Genomic DNA, 21,871 nt, shown 5'->3' on the forward strand with positions numbered 1-21,871 from the left:
GCCGCCGCCCCGTGAGTCACCCCGAAATCCCCCAAAATCACCCCAAAAAAAACCCCGACCCCAAAAACCCCAAAAAAAAACGAAATTCCCACTGTTCTGTACCCCAAAAAACCCAAAATCCCCAATTCTGTCCCCAAAATCACCCCAAAAAAACCCGACCCCGAAAACCCCAAAAAAAACCGAAATTCCCACTGTTCTGTACTCCAAAAAACCCAAAATCCCCAATTCTGTCCCCAAAAACCCCAATTCTGTCCCCAACATCTCCCCCTGCCACCCCCACGTGAGTCACCCCAAAATCCCAAAATCACCCCAAAAAAAACCCGACCCCGAAAACCCCAAAAACCCCGAAATTCCATCGTTCTGTACCCCAAAAAACCCAAAATCCCCAATTCTGTCCCCAAAATCCTCAATTCTGTCCCCAAAAATCCCCCCTGGTGCCCTGTCATGAGTCATCCCAAAATCCCCCAAAGTCACCCCAAAAAAAACCCGACACCAAAAACCCCAAAAACCCCGAAATTCCCACCATTATTTACCCCAAAATCCCCAAAAATCCCCAATTCTGTCCCCAAAATCCCCAATTCTGCTACCAAAACCCTGGCCCTGCACCCCAAATGTCCCAAAATGTCCCCAAATCCCCCCATTGTCCCCAATTGTCCCCAATTGTCTCCAATTGTCCCCAAATGTCCCCACAGCTGCCGAGGTGCCGCTGGAGACGCAGCTGGGTGAGGAGGAGGAGGAGGGGAGGAAGGACGGGGGGAGGATGATGAGGGGGGGATGGGTGGGATGAAGATGAGGAGGATGGATGGGATGGGATGGGATGGGATGAAGATGATGAGGATGAGGATGGGATGAAGATGAGGATGGATGGGATGGGATGAGGATGGATGGGGTGGGATGGATGGGATGGGATGAAGATGATGAGGATGGGATGGATGGGGTGGGATGAAGATGAAGATGAGGAGGATGGGATGAGGATGATGAGGATGAGGATGGGATGAAGATGATGAGGATGGGATGGGATGGGATGAAGATGATGAGGATGGATGGGATGAGGATGATGAGGATGGGATGGGATGAGGATGATGAGGATGGGATGGGATGGGATGAAGATGAAGATGATGGATGGGATGAGGATGATGAGGATGGGATGGGATGGATGGGGTGGGATGAAAATGATGGTGAGGGTGATGCTGATGATGACAATGCCGATGATGATGATGGTGATGCCGATGACAATGATGATGACGATGATGATGATGACGACACCAATGACGAAGATGCCAACGATGACAATGCCAATGACCATGACCATGACGATGATGATGACAATGACGATGACAATGATGACGATGACAAATGATGATGACGATGATGATGACGACACCAATGACAAAGATGCCAACGATGACAATGACAATGACAATGACCATGACGATGATGATGCCAATGACGATGACAACGATGACGATGACAAATGATGATGACGATGATGACGATGACATTGCCGATGACCATGAGGATGACAATACTGATGATGACGATGCCAATGACAATGATGACAATGGTGACAATGGTGACAATGACGCCGCCGCCCATACAAAGACGCCGACGATGACGATGACGATGAAGATGATGACAGTGACGATGATGACGATGATGACGATGACGACGATAATGACAATGACGAAGATGACGATAATGCCAATGACGATGACAATGACGATGAAGATGATGACAGTGACGATGATGGCAATGACGATGACAATGATGCTGATGCCAAAGACGCCGACGATGACGATGACGACGATGATGATGATGACAGTGACGATGATGACGATGATGACGATGACGACGATGATGACAATGACGATGGTGACCATGCCAATGACGATGACAATGACGATGACGATGACGATGATGCCGACACCAATGACAATGACAATAACAATGACAGTGATGACGATGACGATGACAATGACCATGATGCCAATGCCAATGACGATGCCAATGACAATGACGATGAAGATGACAATGATGATGACGATGAAGATGACAATGATGACAATGACGATGACAATGATGACAATGACAATGATGACGATGAAGATGAGCCTTCCTCCCTCCGCAGTGCGGCCGCCGCTGGTGGCCGGCGCCGGGTGGCCGCTGCTGGTGGCCCTGGTGGCCCTGGGGACGCTGGTCCTGGTGGCCCTGGTGGCCCTGGTGGCCCTGGCAGCGCGGAGACGCCACAAAGAGACGCGCTACGGGTGAGGGGACGGCGATGGCACCCGTGTCACCTTGTGTCACGCATGTGTCATGTGTGTGTCATCCGTGTCACCTGTATGTCACCTCAATGTCACCTCAGTGTCACCTCTGTCATCTGTCACCTGTGTCACCTGTGTCACCTGTGTCACCTCCGTGTCTCCTGTACCACCTCAGTGTCACCTCTGTCACCGGTGCCTCTGCTGGTGACCACGTGGCCATGGTGACCACAATGGCCGTGGTGGCCGTGGTGGCCATGGTGACCCCAGTGACCATGTTGGCCATGGTGACCATGTTGGCCGCAGTGACCATGTTGGCCATGGTGGCCGTGGCGGCCGCAGTGTCCTGTTGGTGGCCATGGTGACCACGGTGCCATGGCAATGCTGTGGCGATGACCATGCTGGCTGTGGTGGCCATGATGGCCATGGTGACCACGGTGACCACGATGGCCATGGTGGCCATGGCGCCATGGCAATGCCGTGGGTGGTGGCCATGGTGGCTGTGGTGACCACGGTGACCACATGGCCGTGGTGGCCGTGGTGACCACATGGCCATGGTGGCCATAGTGACCATGGTGGCTGTGGTGATCACCATGACCATGTTGACTGTGGTGGCCACGGTGCCATGGCAATGCTGTGGTGGTGACCATGCTGGCTGTGGTGGCCATCATGGCCATGGTGACCATGGTGACCACGATGGCCATGGTGACCACGATGGCCATGGTGACCATGGCGCCATGGCAATGCTGTGGGTGGTGGCCATGGTGGCCATGGTGGCTGTGGTGACCATGGTGCCCCTGGTGGCCTGGGTGTCCCTGGTGACCACAGTGACCATGGTGAACACTATGACCATGGTGGCCACGGTGCCCCTGGTGACCCTGGTGGCCGTGGTGACCACGGTGACAATGTTGGCCTTGGTGACCACGGTGGCCATGGTGACCCTGGTGACCCTGATGTCCCCGCTGTCCCAGGGCCGCCTTCTCTCCGGCCGTTCGCTTCCGCGCCCGCAGCTCCTACGGCCGCGGCACGGCGCAGAGCACGCGTGAGTGACGGCGCGGGACAGCGGTGGCACCTTGGTGGCACCTTGGTGGCACCTTGGTGGCACCCATGTCATCTGTGTGTCACCGGTGTCACCTGTGTCATCCAATGTCCCCAATGTCCCCAATGTCCCCAATGTCCCCCCAATGTCCCCGATGTCCCCAATGTCCCCAATCCCCCCAATGTCCCGTGCTGTCCCGTGCTGTCCCGTGCTGTCCCGTGCTCTCCCCATGATGTCCCCATGCTGTCCCCAATGTCCCCATGCTGTCCCGTGCTGTCCCCAATGTCCCGTGCTGTCCCCGTGCTCTCCCCATGATGTCCCCGTGCTGTCCCCAATGTCCCCGTGCTGTCCCCAAAGTCCCCGTGCTGTCCCGTGCTGTCCCATGATGTCCCCATGCTCTCCCCATGATGTCCCCGTGCTGTCCCCAATGTCCCGTGCTGTCCCGTGCTGTCCCATGATGTCCCCGTGCTGTCCCCATGATGTCCCCGTGCTGTCCCGTGCTGTCCCCATGCTGTCCCCAATGTCCCCATGCTGTCCCCAATGTCCCCATGCTGTCCCCAATGTCCCGTGCTGTCCCGTGCTGTCCCGTGCTGTCCCCAATGTCCCGTGCTGTCCCGTGCTGTCCCGTGCTGTCCCCAATGTTCCCGTGCTGTCCCCGTGCTGTCCCCGTGCTGTCCCCATGCTCTCCCCATGCTCTCCCCATGCTCTCCCCATGATGTCCCGTGCTGTCCCGTGCTGTCCCCAATGTCCCCATGCTGTCCCGTGCTGTCCCCAATGTCCCGTGCTGTCCCGTGCTCTCCCCATGATGTCCCCATGCTCTCCCCATGATGTCCCCATGCTGTCCCCAATGTCCCGTGCTGTCCTGTGCTGTCCCGTGCTGTCCCGTGCTCTCCCCATGCTGTCCCGTGCTGTCCCGTGCTGTCCCCATGATGTCCCCATGCTCTCCCCATGATGTCCCGTGCTGTCCCGTGCTGTCCCGTGCTGTCCCGTGCTGTCCCCGTGCTCTCCCCATGATGTCCCCATGATGTCCCCATGCTCTCCCCATGATGTCCCGTGCTGTCCCTGTCCCAGTTCGCTCTCTGGGTCTCAGTGAGGTTCTCCAGGAGCAGCTCCAGGAGGTTTTGGTCGAGCGGCGCCGGGTGGTGCTGGGCAAGGCCCTGGGCCAGGGTGGGTCCCCAAAATCCCCAAAATCCCCTAAAATCACCCAAAATCCCCCAAAATCACCCAAAATCCCCCAAAATCCCCTAAAATCACCCAAAATCCCCAAAATCACCCAAAATCCCCCAAAATCCCCCCAAATCCCCCAAAATCCCCCAAAATCCCCAAAATCACCCAAAATCCCCCAAAATCCCCCAAAATCCTACAAAATCCCCCAAAATCACCCCAAAATCCCCCAAAATCACCCAAAATCACCCAAAATCCCCAAAATCCCCCAAAATCCCCCAAAATCCCCCAAAATCCTCCAAAATCCCCCAAAATCCCCAAAATCCCCCAAAATCCCCCAAAATCACCCAAAATCCCCCAAAATCCCCAAAATCCCCCAAAATCCCCCAAAATCCTCCAAAATCCCCCAAAATCCCCAAAATCCCCCAAAATCCCCCAAAATCACCCAAAATCCCCCAAAATCCCCAAAATCCCCCAAAATCCCCAAAATCCCCCAAAATCCCCCAAAATCACCCAAAATCCCCCAAAATCCCCAAAATCCCCCAAAATCCCCCTAAACCTCCCCAGATCTCCCCAAACCCCCTCAGAACCCCGCTAAATCTCCTCAAAACCTTCTCGGGAACCCCCAGATTCCTTCAGGACCCCAAATTCCTTCGGGACCCCCCAAATTCCTTCAGGACCCCAAAATTCCTTCAGGACTCCCCAAATTCCTTCGGGACCCCCCAAATTCCTTCAGGACCCCAAAATTCCTTCAGGACTCCCAAAATTCCTTCGGGACCCCCCAAATTCCTTCAGGACCCCAAAATTCCTTCAGGACTCCCCAAATTCCTTCGGGACCCCCCAAATTCCTTCGGGACCCCCCAAAATTCCTTCTGGATCCCCCAAATTCCTTCAGGACTCCCCAAATTCCTCGGGCCCCCCCAAATTCCTTTGGGCCCCCAAAATTCCTACAGGACCCCCCAAATTCCTCAGGACCCCCAAATTCCTTCGGGACCCCCCAAATTCCTTCGGGACTCCCCAAATTCCTTCGGGACCCCCCAAATTCCTCGGCTCCCCCAAAATTCCTTCGGGACCCCCCAAATTCCTTTGGGACCCCCCAAAATTCCTTCGGACCCCCCAAAATTCCTTCGGGCCCCCCGAAAATTCCTTTGGGACCCCCCCAAATTCCTTCAGGACCCCCCGAATTCCTTCTGGACCCCCCAAATCCCTTCTGGACCCCCCAAATCCCTTCAGGACCCCCCGAATTCCTTCGGGCCCCCCAATTCCGTTCCCGGCAGGCGAGTTCGGCGCCGTGCTGGAGGGGACGCTGCAGCAGGACTCGGGCGCGCTGCGCGTGGCCGTGAAGACGATGAAATGTGAGCCCCAAAATCCCCCAAATCCCCCCCAAAATTCCCCCCGAAAAAGTGTCCCCGGATTTGCCCAAAACGGCCGGAATTCGCCCCGAAGTCGCCGTGGGCTCGCCGCGGGAGCTGGAGGATTTCCTGCGCGAGGCCGCGCGCATGAAGGACTTCGACCACCCCAACGTCATGAAGCTGATCGGTGAGTGGCGCCCCGGAATAGCCCAAAAATCACCCCAAAGTACCCCAAAATCACCCCAAAATCACCCCAAAATCACCCAAAAATCATCCCAAAAATCACCCCAAAATTACCCCCAAAATCACCCCGAAATCACCCAAAAATCACCCCAAAATTACCCCAAAAATCACCCAAAAATCACCCCAAAGTACCCCAAAATCACCCAAAAATCACCCAAAAATCACCCAAAAATCACCCAAAAATCACCCAAAAATCACCCAAAAAATCATCCCAAAAATCACCCCAAAATTACCCCAAAAATCACCCCAAAAATCATCCCAAAAATCACCCCAAAATTACCCCAAAATACCCCAAAATTACCCCAAAAATCATCCCAAAATCACCCAAAAATCACCCCAAAAATCACCCAAAAATCACCCCAAAAATCATCCCAAAAATCACCCCAAAATTACCCCAAAATACCCCAAAATTACCCCAAAAATCATCCCAAAATCACCCAAAAATCACCCAAAATCACCCCAAAAATCACCCAAAAATCACCCCAAAATCACCCCAAAATCATCCCAAAAATTACCCAAAAATCACCCCAAAATCACCCCAAAAATCACCCCAAAGTACCCCAAAATCACCCCCAAAATCACCCCAAAATCACCCCAAAATTACCCCCAAAATCACCCCAAAAATTACCCCAAAATTACCCCAAAAATCACCCCAAAATCACCCAAAAATCACCCAATCATCCCAAAAATCACCCCAAAATCACCCCAAAAATCACCCCAAAGTACCCCAAAATCACCCAAAAATCACCCCAAAATCACCCCAAAATTACCCCAAAAATCACCCAAAAATTACCCCAAAAATCACCCCAAAATCACCCAAAAATCACCCCAAAATTACCCCAAAAATCACCCCAAAATCTCCCCAAAATCCCCCAGAAGTCCCCCAAAAATCCCAAAAATCCCAAAAATCCCAAAAATCTCTGTCCCAATTTTTTTTTTTGGGGGGGGGCGGGTCTCAGCTCCAATTTTGAGGGATCTGCACCCAAATTTTTGGGGTTCAGCGCCTCAGTTTTGGGGCTCTTCACCCCAAATTTTTGGGGGGATTTACGTCTCAATTTTGGGGTTCTGCACCCCATTTTTTGGGGATCAGTGTCGCATTTTGGGGGGTGCTGAGCCCAAATTTTGGGGGGATTTATGTCTCAATTTTGGGGCTCTTCACCCCAAATTTTGGGGATCCATGTCCCATTTTGGGGGGTTCTGTGCTCCAATTTTTGGGGATACTCGTCCCAGTTTTGGGGTTTTCTGAGCCCAAATTTTGGGGGATTCTGAGCCCAAATTTTGGGGGGATGCCTGTCCCAATTTTGGGGCTCTGTGCCCCAATTTTGGGGTTTTCTGAGCCCAAATTTTGGGATCCCTCTCCCAATTTTTGGATCCCTCTCCCAATTTTGGGGCTCTTCACCCCAATTTTGGGATCCCTCTCCCAATTTTGGGATCCGTGTCCCAATTTTGGGGGATCCTAAGCCCCAATTTTGGGATCCCTCTCCCAATTTTGGGATCCCTGTCCCAATTTTGGGGCTCTTCACCCCAATTTTGGGGTTTTCTGAGCCCAAATTTTGGGATCCCTCTCCCAATTTTGGGGATCCCTCTCCCAATTTTGGGGCTCTTCACCCCAATTTTGGGATCCCTGTCCCAATTTTGGGATCCCTCTCCCAATTTTGGGATCCCTGCCCCAATTTTGGGATCCCTGTCCCAATTTTGGGGATCCCTCTCCCAATTTTGGGGCTCTGCACCCCAATTTTGGGGCTCTTCACCCCAATTTTGGGATCCCTCTCCCAATTTTGGGATCCGTGTCCCAATTTTGGGGATCTTCACCCCAATTTTGGGATCCCTCTCCCAATTTTGGGATCCCTCTCCCAATTTTGGGATCCCTCTCCCAGTTTTGGGATCCCTCTCCCAATTTTGGGATCCCTCTCCCAGTTTTGGGATCCGTGTCCCAATTTTGGGATCTTCACCCCAATTTTGGGATCCCTGTCCCAATTTTGGGGATCTTCACCCCAATTTTGGGATCCCTCTCCCAATTTTGGGATCCGTGTCTCAATTTTGGGGATCTGCACCCCAATTTTGGGATCCCTGTCCCAATTTTGGGCTCCCTGTCCCAATTTTGGGGCTCTGCACCCCAATTTTGGGATCCGTGTCCCAATTTTGGGATCCCTGTCCCAATTTTGGGGCTCTTCACCCCAATTTTGGGGCTCTTCACCCCAATTTTGGGATCCCTGTCCCAATTTTGGGGCTCTTCACCCCAATTTTGGGATCCCTCTCCCAATTTTGGGATCCCTGTCCCAATTTTGGGATCCGTGTCCCAATTTTGGGGATCTTCACCCCAATTTTGGGATGCGAGCCCCATTTCCGGCTCCCCCCAGCCCCATTCCCGCGGGATCTTCCTCCAGATTTTGGGGGTGTTGAGGGGGTTGCGCCCCCCAGCTCTGGGGGTCGTGCCCCCCAAATTTGGGGATTTTGGGGTGACGCCCCTCCCCCCGCAGGGGTGTGCCTGCCGCCGTGGGGGAGGGGCTGGGAGGAGCCGCCCCCTCCCCCCATCGTCCTGCTGCCCCTCATGGCCCACGGGGACCTGCACAGCTTCCTGCTGGGAGCGCGCCTCGGGGACCCCCCCACGGTGAGAGACCCCCCAAAACATCCCCAAACATCCCCCCGAAAATCCCCCCGAAAATCCCCAAACATCCCCCCGAAAATCCCCCAAAAAATCCCCAAACATCCCCCCGAAAATCCCCAAAAAAAACCCAAAAAAAACCCAAAAAAATCCCATTGGAATATCCCCCAAAATCGCCAAAAATCCCTCCAAAATCCCCCCAAAATCCTCAAAATATCCCCAAAAAATCACCCCAAAAATCCCCCAAAAAATCCCCAAACATCCCCCCGAAAATCCCAAAAAAAACCCCAAAAAAACCCCAAAAAAATCCCATTGGAATAACCCCAAAAATCGCCAAAAATCCCATCAAAATCCCAAAAACACCTCCAAAATCCCCCCAAAATCCTCAAAATATCCCCAAAAAATCACCCCAAAAATCCCCCCAAAAAAAACCCCAAATCCCCCCGAACCCCCCCCGAAAATCCCCCCCAAAAAACCCCAAAAAAATCCCATTGAAATAACCCCAAAAATCCCATCAAAATCCCAAAAATCCCTCCAAAATCCCCCAAAAATCCTCCAAATATCCCCAAAAAATCACCCCAAAAATCCCCAAAAAAACCCCAAAAATCACCCCAAAACTGCCCCAAAAATCCCCCCCAAAAAAACCCCAAAAAATCCCATTGAAATAACCCCAAAAATCGCCAAAAATTCCATCAAAATCCCTCCGAAACCCCCAAATTTGGGTCCTGGGAGCTTCCTGCTGGGAGCGCGCCTCGGGGACCCCCCACGGTGAGAGACCCCCAAAAAATCCCCAAACATCCCCGGAAAATCCCCCCGAAAATCCCCAAACATCCCCCCGAAAATCCCCAAAAAAACCCAAAAAAAATCCCATTGGAATAACCCCCAAAATCGCCAAAAATCCCATCTAAATCCCAAAAATCCCTCCAAAATACCCCAAAAATCCTCCAAATATCCCCAAAAAATCACCCCAAAAATCCCCAAAAAAAACCCCAAAAATCCCCCTCAAAACCCCCCGAAAATCCCCCCCAAAAAAACCCCAAAAAACCCCATAGAAATAACCCCAAAAATCCCATCAAAATCGCCAAGAATCCCCCAAAAATCCCTCCAAAATCCACCAAAAATCCTCCAAATATCCCCCAAAAAATCACCCCAAAAATCCGCCCAAAAAAACCCCAAAATCCCCCCAAAACTGCCCCAAAAATACCCCAAAAAAACCCCCAAAAAATCACATTAAAATAACCCCAAAAATCGCCAAAAATCCCATCAAAATCCCAAAAATCCCTCCAAAATTCACCAAAAATCCTCAAAATATCCCAAAAAATCACCCCAAAAATCCCCCAAAAAAACCCCAAAATTCCCCCGAAAATCCCCAAAAAAACCCAAAAAAAATCCCATTCGAATAACCCCAAAAATCGCCAAAAATCCCATCAAAATCCCAAAAACACCTCCAAAATCCCCCAAAAATCCTCCAAATATCCCCAAAAAAATCACCCCAAAAATCCCCAAAAAAAACCCAAAAAATCCCATTAAAATAACCCCAAAAATCCCATCAAAATCCCAAAAATCCCTCCAAAATTCCCCAAAAATTTCCCAAATATCCCCAAAAAATCCCCTCCAACCCCCCCCAAAATTAAAAAATGCCCCAAAAATCCCCAAAAATCCCCACAAAAAATCTCAAATTTCCCCAAAAACCCAACAAAAAATCCCCCCAAATCCCCCCAAAATTTAAAAAATCCCCCCAAATCCCCCCCAAATATTCCAAAAATCCCCAAATATTCCCAAAAAAACCCCAAAAAATCCCAAATTTGGGGCTCCATGGAGAATTTTTTGGGATTTGTGAGGGAGTTTTCGGCATTATTTTGGAATTTTTGGCGTCTGTTTGAGGAATATTTGGGAATTTTGGAGTTTTTTGGGGGTGATTTTTAAAGGATTTTTTGGGGAATTTTTGGGGAATTTTGGGGGGATTTTTGGGGTTTTTTGGGGGATTTTTTGGGGATTTTTGGAGGATTTTTGGAGCATTTTTGGGGGATTTTTTGGGACTTTTCAGGGATTGTTTTGAGGATTTTTTTTTTGGGAATTTTTGGGAGATTTTTCAGGGATTTTTTGAGGATTTTTTGGGGATTTTTAGGGGATTTTTTTGGGATTTTTTTTGGGAATTTTTAAGGAATTTTGGGGGGATTTTTTTGGGATTTTTCAGGGATTTTTTGAGGATTTTTTGGGGAATTTTTGGGGATTTTTCAGGGATTTTTTGAGGATTTTTTGGGGAATTTTGGGGGATTTTTTGGGCATTTTTTGAGGATTTTTGGGGATTCCTCTGGAATTTTTCAGGAATTTTTTTGAGGATTTTTGGAGGATTTTTTGGGATTTTTTGGGGGATTTTTTGGGTCTTTTCAGGGATTTTTTGGGGATGTTTTGGGACATTTTTTAGGGAATTTTTGGGGGTTTTTTTGTTGGATTTTTTTGGTGATTTTTTTGGCGGACTTTTTGGGGGTTTTTTGGGAATCTTTTTGGGATTTTTGGGGATTTTTGGGATTTGGGGACCGTCCCCTCAGTGTCCCCGCGCTGTCCCAGGCCCTGTCCCCCGGACCCTGCTGGGCTTTGGGGCATTTCCGGAGGAATTTTTTTGGGGGATATTTTGGGAATTTTCGGGAGATTTTTCGGGGGGATTTTTGGAGGTTTTTTGGTGGATATTTTTGGGATTTTTGGGGGATTTTTGGGGGGATTTTTGGGGGTTTTTTTTTGGTGGATATTTTTGGGATTTTTTGGGATTTTTGGGGGGATTTTTGGGGGGTTTTTTTTGGTGGATATTTTTGGGATTTTTTGGGGTTTTTTGGGTTTTTTTTTTTGGTGGATATTTTTGGGATTTTTGGGGATTTTTGGGGGGATTTTTGGGATTTGGGGACCGTCCCCTCACGTCCCCGCTGTCCCAGGTCCTGTCCCCCCAGACCCTGCTGCGCTTCCTGGCCGACATCGCGGCCGGGATGAGTTACCTGAGCCAGAGGAGCTTCGTGCACCGAGACCTGGCGGCACGGAACTGCATGTGGGACACGGGACATGGACACGGAACATGGGACACGGACATGGACACGGACACGGACACGGACACGGGACATGGGACATGGGATATGGACACGGACACGGGATATGGGACAGGGACACGGGACACGGGACATGGGACATGGGACATGGGACATGGACACGGACACGGACATGGGACAGGGGATATGGGACACGGACACGGGATATGGGATATGGGACATGGACACGGGACACGGACACAGGACATGGGACACGGAAACGGGACATGGGATATGGGACACGGACACGGGACACGGGACAGGGACACGGACATGGGACATGGGATATGGGATATGGGACACAGGACAGGGGACACAGGACACGGGACACGGGATATGGGACACGGGACATGGGACATGGGACACGGACACGGGACATGGACACGGGATATGGACACGGACACGGGATATGGACACGGGATATGGGACATGGACACGGACACGGGATATGGACACGGACACGGACACGGGACACGGGACATGGGACATGGGACACGGACACGGGACATGGGACACGGGATATGGGACACGGACACGGACACGGGATATGGACACGGACACGGGACACAGACACGGGACACGGGACATGGGACACGGGACAGGGGACACGGACACGGGACACGACACGGGACATGGACAGGGGACACGGGACACGGACACGGGACACGGGACACGGGACATGGACACGGACACAGACACGGGACACGGGACATGGGACAGGGGACACAGACACGGGACACGGACACGGACACGGGACAGGGGACACGGACACGGGACACGGGACATGGACACGGGACACGGGACATGGGACATGGGACATGGGACACGGACACGGGACACGGGACGGGACACAGGACACGGACACAGGACATGGGACACGGGGACATGGGACATTGGGGACACGGGGACATCACTGGGGACACGGGATATTGGGGACACTGGGGGGATTGGGGGATTTGGGACATTTTGGGACATTTTGGGACATTTTGGGACATTTTGGGACATTTTGGGGACATTGGGGCAGGATGTGGATTTGGGGTTTTTGGCGTCGTTGAGATTTTTGTGATTTGGGGTTTTTGGGATTTGGGGATTTTGAGATTCGGAGTTTTTGATTTTTGGGGATTAAAGCGCAGCTCCACATTTGGGATTTGGGGTTTTTGGGATTTGGGGTTTTTGGGGTTTTTGGTTTTTTGGGGTTTGGGGTTTTTAGGGTTTTGGGGTTTTGGGGATTTGGGATTTTTCAGATTTGGGGATTTGGGATTTTTTGATTTGGGATTTTTGGGATTTGGGGTTTTTGGGGATTTGGGATTTGGGGATCGGGGATTTTTAGGGGTTTTGGGATTCGGGGGATTTGGGGTTTTTGGGATTTGGGATTTTGGGATCCGGGGTTTTTGGGGTTTGGGTTTTTTTGGGATTTGGGATTTTGGGATTCGGGGTTTTTGGGGTTTGGGGTTTTTTGGGATTTGGGGTTTTTGGGGTGACTCTGACCCGTCCCCAGGCTGGACGAGTGGCTCCGGGTGCGCGTGGCCAATCCGGGGATTTTGCTTTTCGGATTTGGGGTTTTTGGGTTTTGGGTTTTTTGGGATTTGGGGTTTTTGGGATTTGGGGTTTTTGGTTTTTGGGTTTTTTTGGGATTTGGGGTTTTTGGGATTTGGGGTTTTTGGGTTTTGGGTTTTTTGGGATTTGGGGTTTTTGGGATTTGGGGTTTTTGGGATTTGGGGGTTTTGGGGTTTGGGGTTTTTGGGATTTGGGGTTTTTGGGATTTGGGGTTCTTAGGTTTTGGGTTTTTTGGGATTTGGTGATTTGGGGGTTTTGGGGTTTGGGGTTTTTGGGATTTGGGGTTTTTGGGGATTTGGGGTTTTTGGTTTTTGGGTTTTTTGGGATTTGGTGATTTGGAGTTTTTGGGGTTTGGGGTTTTTGGGATTTGGGGTTCTTAGATTTTGGTTTTTTTTGGATTTGGTGATTTGGGGATTTTGGGGTTTGGGGTTTTTGGGATTTGGGGTTTTTGCGGTTTGGGGTTTTTTGGGATTTGGGGCTTTTGGGGGTTTGGGATTCAGGGTTTTTGGGGGTTTTGGGATTTGGGGTTTTTGGGATTTGGGATTTGGGGTTTTTGGGATTTGGGTGACTCTGGCCCGTCCCCAGGCTGGACGAGCGGCTCCGGGTGTGCGTGGCCGATTTTGGGCTCTCGCGCCGCGTCGGCCGATCCCAGTATTACCGGCAGGGCCGCAGCGCCCCCGTGCCCGTCAAGTGGGCGGCCCTGGAGAGCCTGGCTGAGCGCATCTACACCACCAAGAGCGACGTGGTGAGCCCAAAAACCCCAAAAATCACCCCAAAAATGGAGCCGGGGTGCCCAAAAACCCTAAAAACCCAAAAAATCCCATTAAAAACCCATAAATCACAAAATAACCCCATAAAACACAATGGAGCCTGGCTGAGCGCATCGACACCACCAAGATCGATGTTGTGAGCCCCAAAAACCCCAAAAATCACCCCAAAAACGGAGCCGGGGCGCCCAAAAACCCTAAAAACCCAAAAAATCCCATAAAAACCCAATAAAATCCCATAAAAAACCCATTAAATCCCATAAAACACAAAAACCCCAATGGAGCCTGGCTGAGCGCATCTACACCACCAAGAGCGACGTGGTGAGACCCAAAAACCCCAAAAATCACCCCAAAAACGGAGCCGGGGAGAGCCAAAACCTAAAAAAAACCCCAAAACCCCTAAAAAACCCATAAAAACCCAATAAAATCATTGAAAACTCCACAAAAATCCCATAAAACCATAAAATATCCCATAAAAATACCATAAAAACCCGAAAAAACTCCAAAAAAATCCCATAAAAATCCTATTAAAATCCTATTAAAATCCCATAAAAATTCCATTAAAATCCCATAAAAATCCTATTAAAATCCTATTAAAATCCCATAAAAATCCCATAAAAATCCTATTAAAATCCCATTAAAATCCCATAAAAATTCTATAAAAATCCCATAAAATACCATAACAATCCCATAAAAATTCCATAGAAATCCTATGAAAATCCCATAAAATCCCAAAAAAAACAATAAAAACCCCCAAAAAAGCAAAAAATTCCCCATAAAATCTCCATAGAAGCCACCCAGAAATTCCCAAAAAATCTTCCCAAAATCCCCCCAAAATTGCCCCAAAATCCTTGAAAAATCCCCAAAAATCCCATTTAAAAATCTCATTGAATGTCCCCCAAAAATCCCCCAAAATCTCCCCAAAATCCCATTTAAAAATCTAAAAAAATTCCCCCAAAATATAAAAAAATCCCAAAAAGTTCCATTTAAAAAACCCCAAAATATTCCCCCAAAATATCCAAAAATCCCCAAAAAATCCCCAAAAAATTCCCCAAAATTCCATTTAAAATTCTCAAAAAAATCCCAAAAAATTCTGAATTATCCCCCAAAATAATCCCCCAAATCCCTCCAAAATTTCATTTAAAATCCAAAAAAATCCCAAAAATCCCCCAAAAAATTTCCCCAAAACTCCCCAAAATGTCCCAAAATTTGCCAGGGGTCACTCAGGGGTCACTCAGAGTGACCATGGGGCAATGACCCCTGAGTGACCCTGAGTGACCCTGAGTGACCAATGAGTGACCAATGACTGACCAATGAGTGACCAATGAGTGACCAATGAGTGATCAATGAGTGATCAATGAGTGACCCTGAGTGACCAATGAGTGATCAATGAGTGACCCTGAGTGACCAATGAGTGACCAATGAGTGACCATTGAGTGACCAATGAGTGACCCTGAGTGACCCTGAGTGACCCTGAGTGACCCTGAGTGACCAATGAGTGACCACTGAGTGACCAATGAGTGACCAATGACTGACCAATGAGTGACCAATGAGTGACCAATGAGTGACCAATGAGTGACCCTGAGTGACCCTGAGTGACCAATGAGTGACCAATGAGTGACCCTGAGTGACCCTGAGTGACCCTGAGTGACCAATGAGTGACCCTGAGTGACCCTGAGTGACCCTGAGTGACCAATGAGTGACCAATGAGTGACCCTGAGTGACCAATGAGTGACCCCTGAGTGACCAATGAGTGACCAATGAGTGACCCTGAGTGACCAATGAGTGACCAATGAGTGACCAATGAGTGACCAATGAGTGACCCCTGAGTGACCAATGAGTGACCAGAGTGACCAGAGTGACCAATGAGTGACCAATGAGTGACCCATGAGTGACCAATGAGTGACCAATGAGTGACCCTGAGTGACCAATGAGTGACCCTGAGTGACCTTGAGTGACCCTGAGTGACCCCTGAGTGACCAATGAGTGACCAATGAGTGACCCTGAGTGACCAATGAGTGACCAATGAGTGACCACTGAGTGACCCTGAGTGACCCTGAGTGACCAATGAGTGACCAATGAGTGACCCTGAGTGACCAATGAGTGACCCTGAGTGACCCTGAGTGACCAATGAGTGACCCTGAGTGACCAATGAGTGACCAATGAGTGACCAATGAGTGACCATTGGTGATATCGCAGTGGTCACTCATCGGTCACTCAGTGGTCACTCTGGTCACGCAGTGGTCACTCTGGTCACTCTGGTCATGCAGTGGTCACTCAGTGGTCACTCAGTGGTCACTCTGGTCACTCTGGTCACGCAGTGGTCACTCAGTGGTCACTCAGTGGTCACTCTGGTCACTCTGGTCACTCTGGTCACGCAGTGGTCACTCAGTGGTCACTCAGTGGTCACTCTGGTCACTCTGGTCACTCTGGTCACGCAGTGGTCATTCGGGGTCACCATGTGGGAGGTGTGCCATGGCAGTGGTCACTCAGTGGTCACTCTGGTCACTCTGGTCACTCTGGTCACTCAGTGGTCACTCTGGTCACTCTGGTCACGCAGTGGTCACTCAGTGGTCACTCTGGTCACTCTGGTCACTCTGGTCACTCTGGTCACTCAGTGGTCACTCTGGTCACTCTGGTCACTCTGGTCACTCTGGTCACTCTGGTCACGCAGTGGTCACTCAGTGGTCACTCTGGTCACTCTGGTCACTCTGGTCACTCTGGTCACTCAGTGGTCACTCTGGTCACTCTGGTCACGCAGTGGTCACTCAGTGGTCACTCTGGTCACTCTGGTCACTCTGGTCACTCTGGTCACTCTGGTCACGCAGTGGTCATTCGGGGTCACCATGTGGGAGGTGTGCCATGGCAGTGGTCACTCAGTGGTCACTCTGGTCACTCTGGTCACTCAGTGGTCACTCAGTGGTCACTCAGTGGTCACTCTGGTCACTCAGTGGTCACTCAGTGGTCACTCTGGTCACTCTGGTCACGCAGTGGTCATTCGGGGTGTGTGCCATGGCAGTGGTCACTCACTGGTCACTCTGGTCACTCTGGTCACTCAGTGGTCACTCTGGTCACGCAGTGGTCATTCGGGGTCACCATGTGGGAGGTGGCCGCGGCCGGCCGGACGCCGTACCCGGGGCTGGACAATGCCGAGGTGTTGCCGTTCCTGCGGGGGGGGCGGCGCCTGGGGGCGCCCCCCGAGTGTCCGGCGGGGCTGTGAGTGACCCCTGACCCCTGACCCCTGACCCCTGAGTGACCCCCGAGTGTCCGGCGGGGCTGTGAGTGACCCCTGACCCCTGACCCCTGACCCCTGACCCCTGAGTGACCCCCGAGTGTCCGGCGGGGCTGTGAGTGACCCCTGACCCCTGACCCCTGAGTGACCCCTGGGCCCTCCCACTGAAGCCCCCAGCCCCATTTCCCCCATCCCCATTTCCCCATTCCCAAGCCCCCAGCCCCATTTCCCAAAGCCCCCAGCCCCATTTCCCCATTCCCAAGCCCCCAGCCCCATTTCCCCCAGCCCCATTTCCCCATTCCCAAGCCCCCAGCCCCATTTCCCCAAGCCCCCAGCCCCATTTCCCCAAGCCCCCAGCCCCATTTCCCCATTCCCAAGCCCCCAGCCCCATTCCCAAGCCCCCAGCCCCATTTCCCCCAGCCCCATTTCCCCATCCCCAAGCCCCCAGCCCCATTTCCCCAAGCCCCCAGCCCCATTTCCCCATTCCCAAGCCCCCAGCCCCATTTCCCCAAGCCCCCAGCCCCATTTCCCCATCCCCAAGCCCCCAGCCCCATTCCCAAGCCCCCAGCCCCATTTCCCCATCCCCAAGCCCCCAGCCCCATTTCCCCATTTCCCCCAGCCCCATTTCCCCCAAGCCCCCAGCCCCATTTCCCCATTCCCAAGCCCCCAGCCCCATTCCCAAGCCCCCAGCCCCATTTCCCCCCAGGTACCCTCTCATGCGCCGCTGCTGGGCCGCGGACCCCCGGGCGCGCCCCACCTTCGAGGAGCTGGGGGGGGTCCTGGGGGGGCTCCTGCGGGGGTCGCCGCCCCCCCCCGAGACCCCCGACCCCCTCTACGTCAACATGGCGGCGGCGGGGGGGGCGGGGACCCCCCCGAGCCCCCCAAAACCCCCCCGGAGCCCCCCGAGAGCGGGGGGGGGGGGCCCGGCCGCTACGTGCTCTGCCCCGCCCCCCCCGAGCCCGGGACCCCTCCCCAATTCGGGACCCCCCCCGATTTTGGGGTCCCCCCCCAGGTCGGGACCCCCCCCGATTTCGGGGCTTCTGAGGAGGGGGCCTGATGGGTGCCCCCCACCCAAAATAAGTATTGGGGACCCCCCCCCAAAAAGAGAGGAGGGACCCCCCCCCAAAATAAGTGTTGGGGACCCCTCCCAAAAAATAATGGAACCCCCCCCAAAAAGGGACTCGGGCATTTTGGGACCCCCCCCAAAAAAATAAAGGGACCCCCCCAAAATTAAGGGACACCCACCCTGAAAAAGGGACCCCCCCCAAAAAAAGGGACCCCCCCAAAAAAAGGTACTGAGACCCCCCTGGGGACCCCCCCAAAAAATAAAGGGACCCCCCCAAAAAAAGGTACTGAGACCCCCCTGGGGACCCCCCCCAAAAAATAAAGGGACCCCCCCAAAAAGGTACTGGGACCCACCAGGGACCCCCCCAAAATAAAGGGACCCCCCCAAAAAAAGGTACTGGGACCCTCGGGGACCCCCCTAAAATAAAGGGATCCCCCCAAAAATAATGGGACCCCCCAAAAAAGGGACTGGGACCCACCGGGGACCCCCCAGGGACCCCCCCAAAATAAAGGGACTGGGACCCCCGGGGGAACCCCCAAAATAAAGGGACCCCCCCCCAAAAAATGCAGGGACCCCCCAAAAAGGGACTCGGGCATTGTGGGACCCCTCCCCAAAAAATTAAGGGACCCCCCCAAAATGAAGGGACACCCCCCAAAAAAGGTACTGGGACCTCCTGGGGACCCCCCCCAAAATAAAGGGACCCCCCGAAAATAAAGGGACCCCCAAAAAAGGTACTGGGACCCCCGGGGACCCCCCAAAAATAAAGGGACCCCCCCAAAAATAATGGGACCCCCAAAAAATAATGGGACCCCAAAAAATGCAGGGACACCCCCAAAAAAGGGACTCGGGCATTGTGGGATTCCCCCCTCCCCAAAAAATTAAGGGACCCCCCCAAAATTAAAGGACCCCCCCAAAAAAAAGGTACTGGGACCTCCTGGGGACCCCCCAAAAAATAAAGGGACCCCCCCAAAAAATGAAGGGACCCCCCAGAAAATAAAGGGACCCCCAAAAAAAGGTACTGGGACACCTGGGGACCCCCCCCCCCAAAATAAAGGGACCCCCCAAAATTAAGGGACCCCCCAAAAAATAAAGGGAGCCCCCAAAAATAATGGGACCCCCCAAAAAGGTACTGGGACCCCCGGGGACACCCCCAAAATAAAGGGAACCCCCCAAAATTAAGGGACCCCCCCCCAAAAAAGGGATTGGGAACCCTGGGGACCTCCCCAAAATAAAGGGACCCCCCCAAAAAATGAAGGGACCCCCCAAAAATAATGGGAGCCCCCAAAAAAGGTACTGGGACCCCCGGGGACACCCCCAAAATAAAGGGACCCCCCCAAAAAATAAAGGGACCACCCAAAATTAAGGGACTTCCCCCAAAAAGGTACTGGGACCCCCGGGGACACCCCCCAAAAAAAGGGACCTCCCAAAATAAAGGAAATTTCCTGGGACCCCCCAAAATCGGGACCCCCCCAAAATTCGGTTCACCCCCATTTTGCCCCCCAATAAAGTTTCGTGTTCTGCTCCTGCCTCCGGCCTGGGAATTCGGGGGTTTGGGGAATTTTGGGGGGATTTGGGGAATTTTGGGGGAATTCTGGCAGAATTTTGGGGTTTTTTGGGAATTTGGGGGTTTTTTTGGAATTTCGGGGGAATTTCGGGTGAATTTTGGGGGAATTTTTGTGGAATTTTGGGGGAATTTTTGTGGAATTTCGGGGGAATTTTTGGTGGAATTTTGGGGGAATTTGGGGTTTTTTGGCCGCTGATTTTTCCAGGGGGGAGAACAAAAGCGGGGCGAAAGCGCTGAACGCCGCGAGCCGCGCGCTCTGCCCCGGCCCCGCCTCTTCCCTCCCGTTTTGGGGCCGATTCCGGGGAAAATTTGCGAAAAAATTGCGAAAAATTTGGGGGAAATTTGGGGGAAATTTGGGGGAAATTTGGGCATTTTCGGCTCCTCCCGGAACCAAGACGCCCCGGAACCTTCGGGCGCAGCCGCTGCTTCCCTCAGCGGAAGTGACGTCAAAGAGCGCCGGACGCGCTCCCTGAAGCGCCGCCGGTGTCGCAGCGAAACGGGCCCGGGCGGGAGCGCGGGGAAGTTTTGGAGCTCCCGGGCGGATTTTGGGGGTCCCGGGCGGGATTTTGGGGGTCCCGGGGGATTTTTTGGGGTCCCGGGGCGGATTTTGGGGGTCCCGGGCGGGATTTTTGGGGTCCCGGGGCGGATTTTGGGGTCCCGGGTGGATTTTGGGGGTCCCGGGGTGGATTTTTGGGGGTCCCGGGGGATTTTTGGGGGTCCCGGGGGGATTTTGGGGTCCCGGGGTGGATTTTTGGGGGTCCCGGGGGATTTTTGGGGGTCCCGGGGGGATTTTGGGGTCCCGGGGTGGATTTTTGGGGGTCCCGCGGGATTTTTGGGGGTCCCGGGGGATTTTTGGGGGTCCGGGGCGGTTTCGGGGCGGTTTGGGGCTCCCGGGAGCCGCTGGGGGCGATTGGGGCCGCGGGGATTTGGGGGATTTTGGGGTCCCCGAAAGAAGATTTGGGGAGTTTTGGGGTCCCTGAGGGGATTTGGGGTGGATTTTGGGGGGCCCTGAAAAAAACTTTTGGGTCCCTGAGGGGATTTTGGGGGATTTTGGGGGATTTTTGGGGTCCCTGAGGGGATTTTCGGGAATTTTGGGGTCCCTGAAGGAATTTTTGGGGGATTTTGGGGTCCCTGAAGGAATTTTTGGGGGATTTTGGGGTCCCTGAGGGAATTTTGGGGTCCCTGGAAGAATTTTGGGGGATTTTTGGGGTCCTTGGGGGAATTTTGGGGTCCCTGAGGGGATTTTGGGGTCCCTGAGGGGATTTTGGGTGGATTTTGGGAGATTTTTAGGGTCACTGAGAGAATTTTGGGGTCCCTGAGGGGATTTGGGAGAATTTTGGGATCCCTGGAAGAATTTTGGGGTCCCTGAAGGGATTTTGGGGGATTTTTGGGTCCCTGAAAGAATTTTGGGGGATTTTTGGGGTCCCTGAGGGAATTTTGGGGGATTTTTGGGGTCCCTGGGGGAATTTTGGGGTCCCTGGAAAAAATTTGGGGTCCCTGAGGCGATTCTGGGGATTTTTGGGGTCCCTGGAAGAATTTTGGGGTCCCTGAGGGGATTTGGGACCCCTCCCCCCCATTTTGGCCCCTCCCCCATTTTTAGGGACCCCTCCCCAAATTTTGAGACCCCTGCCCCAAATTTTGGCCCCTCCCCCCCCATTTTGACCCCTCCCCCATTTTTAGGGACCCCTCCCCCCAATTTTGGCCCCTCCCCCAATTCTGGCCCCGCCCCCATGGAGCCCCCGCGCTGCCCCTCCCCCCCCCGGGAGCCCCAAATTCCCCGGAATCGGCCCCAAAAATGCGCCCGGAACACCCAGGTCAGGAACCGGCGCTACGCCGCCATGAGGGAGCTGATCCGAGGTACATGACCGGTTATTGATTATTGATTGATTGGTTATTGATAAATAATGCTAAACGATCAATAAAGGATCGATAAATTCAGTGGGGATC

General features: G+C 52.7%; 1 protein-coding gene across 1 annotated transcript; it reads left to right on the forward strand.

The window, feature by feature from the left end:
* The first annotated feature begins 1,368 nt into the window (after positions 1 to 1,368).
* On the forward strand, positions 1,369 to 21,789 carry LOC110483538 (tyrosine-protein kinase receptor UFO-like). Its single transcript, XM_077789107.1, has 13 exons — positions 1,369 to 1,564; positions 1,603 to 2,127; positions 2,171 to 2,264; positions 3,230 to 3,300; positions 4,369 to 4,464; positions 5,739 to 5,816; positions 5,908 to 6,000; positions 8,537 to 8,667; positions 11,592 to 11,701; positions 13,881 to 14,040; positions 17,142 to 17,278; positions 18,001 to 18,154; positions 21,739 to 21,789. The coding sequence occupies exons 1-13, from the start codon at positions 1,369 to 1,371 to the stop codon at positions 21,787 to 21,789; spliced, it is 1,896 nt and encodes a 631-aa protein (XP_077645233.1).
* The last annotated feature ends 82 nt before the right edge of the window (positions 21,790 to 21,871 follow it).

Source organism: Lonchura striata, chromosome 31, assembly GCF_046129695.1.
Source record: "Lonchura striata isolate bLonStr1 chromosome 31, bLonStr1.mat, whole genome shotgun sequence".
NCBI classification, from domain to species: Eukaryota; Metazoa; Chordata; class Aves; order Passeriformes; family Estrildidae; genus Lonchura; species Lonchura striata.

Bases quoted from the DNA above. Each gene is read 5' to 3' on its own strand.
- LOC110483538 (XM_077789107.1), top strand. From the start codon at position 1,369: ATGATGATGACGACACCAATGACAAAGATGCCAACGATGACAATGACA. The intron at 6,001-8,536 runs GTGAGTGGCGCC...CTCCCCCCGCAG, and splicing joins CAACGTCATGAAGCTGATCG to GGGTGTGCCTGCCGCCGTGG. The intron at 8,668-11,591 runs GTGAGAGACCCC...CCGCTGTCCCAG, and splicing joins GCCTCGGGGACCCCCCCACG to GTCCTGTCCCCCCAGACCCT.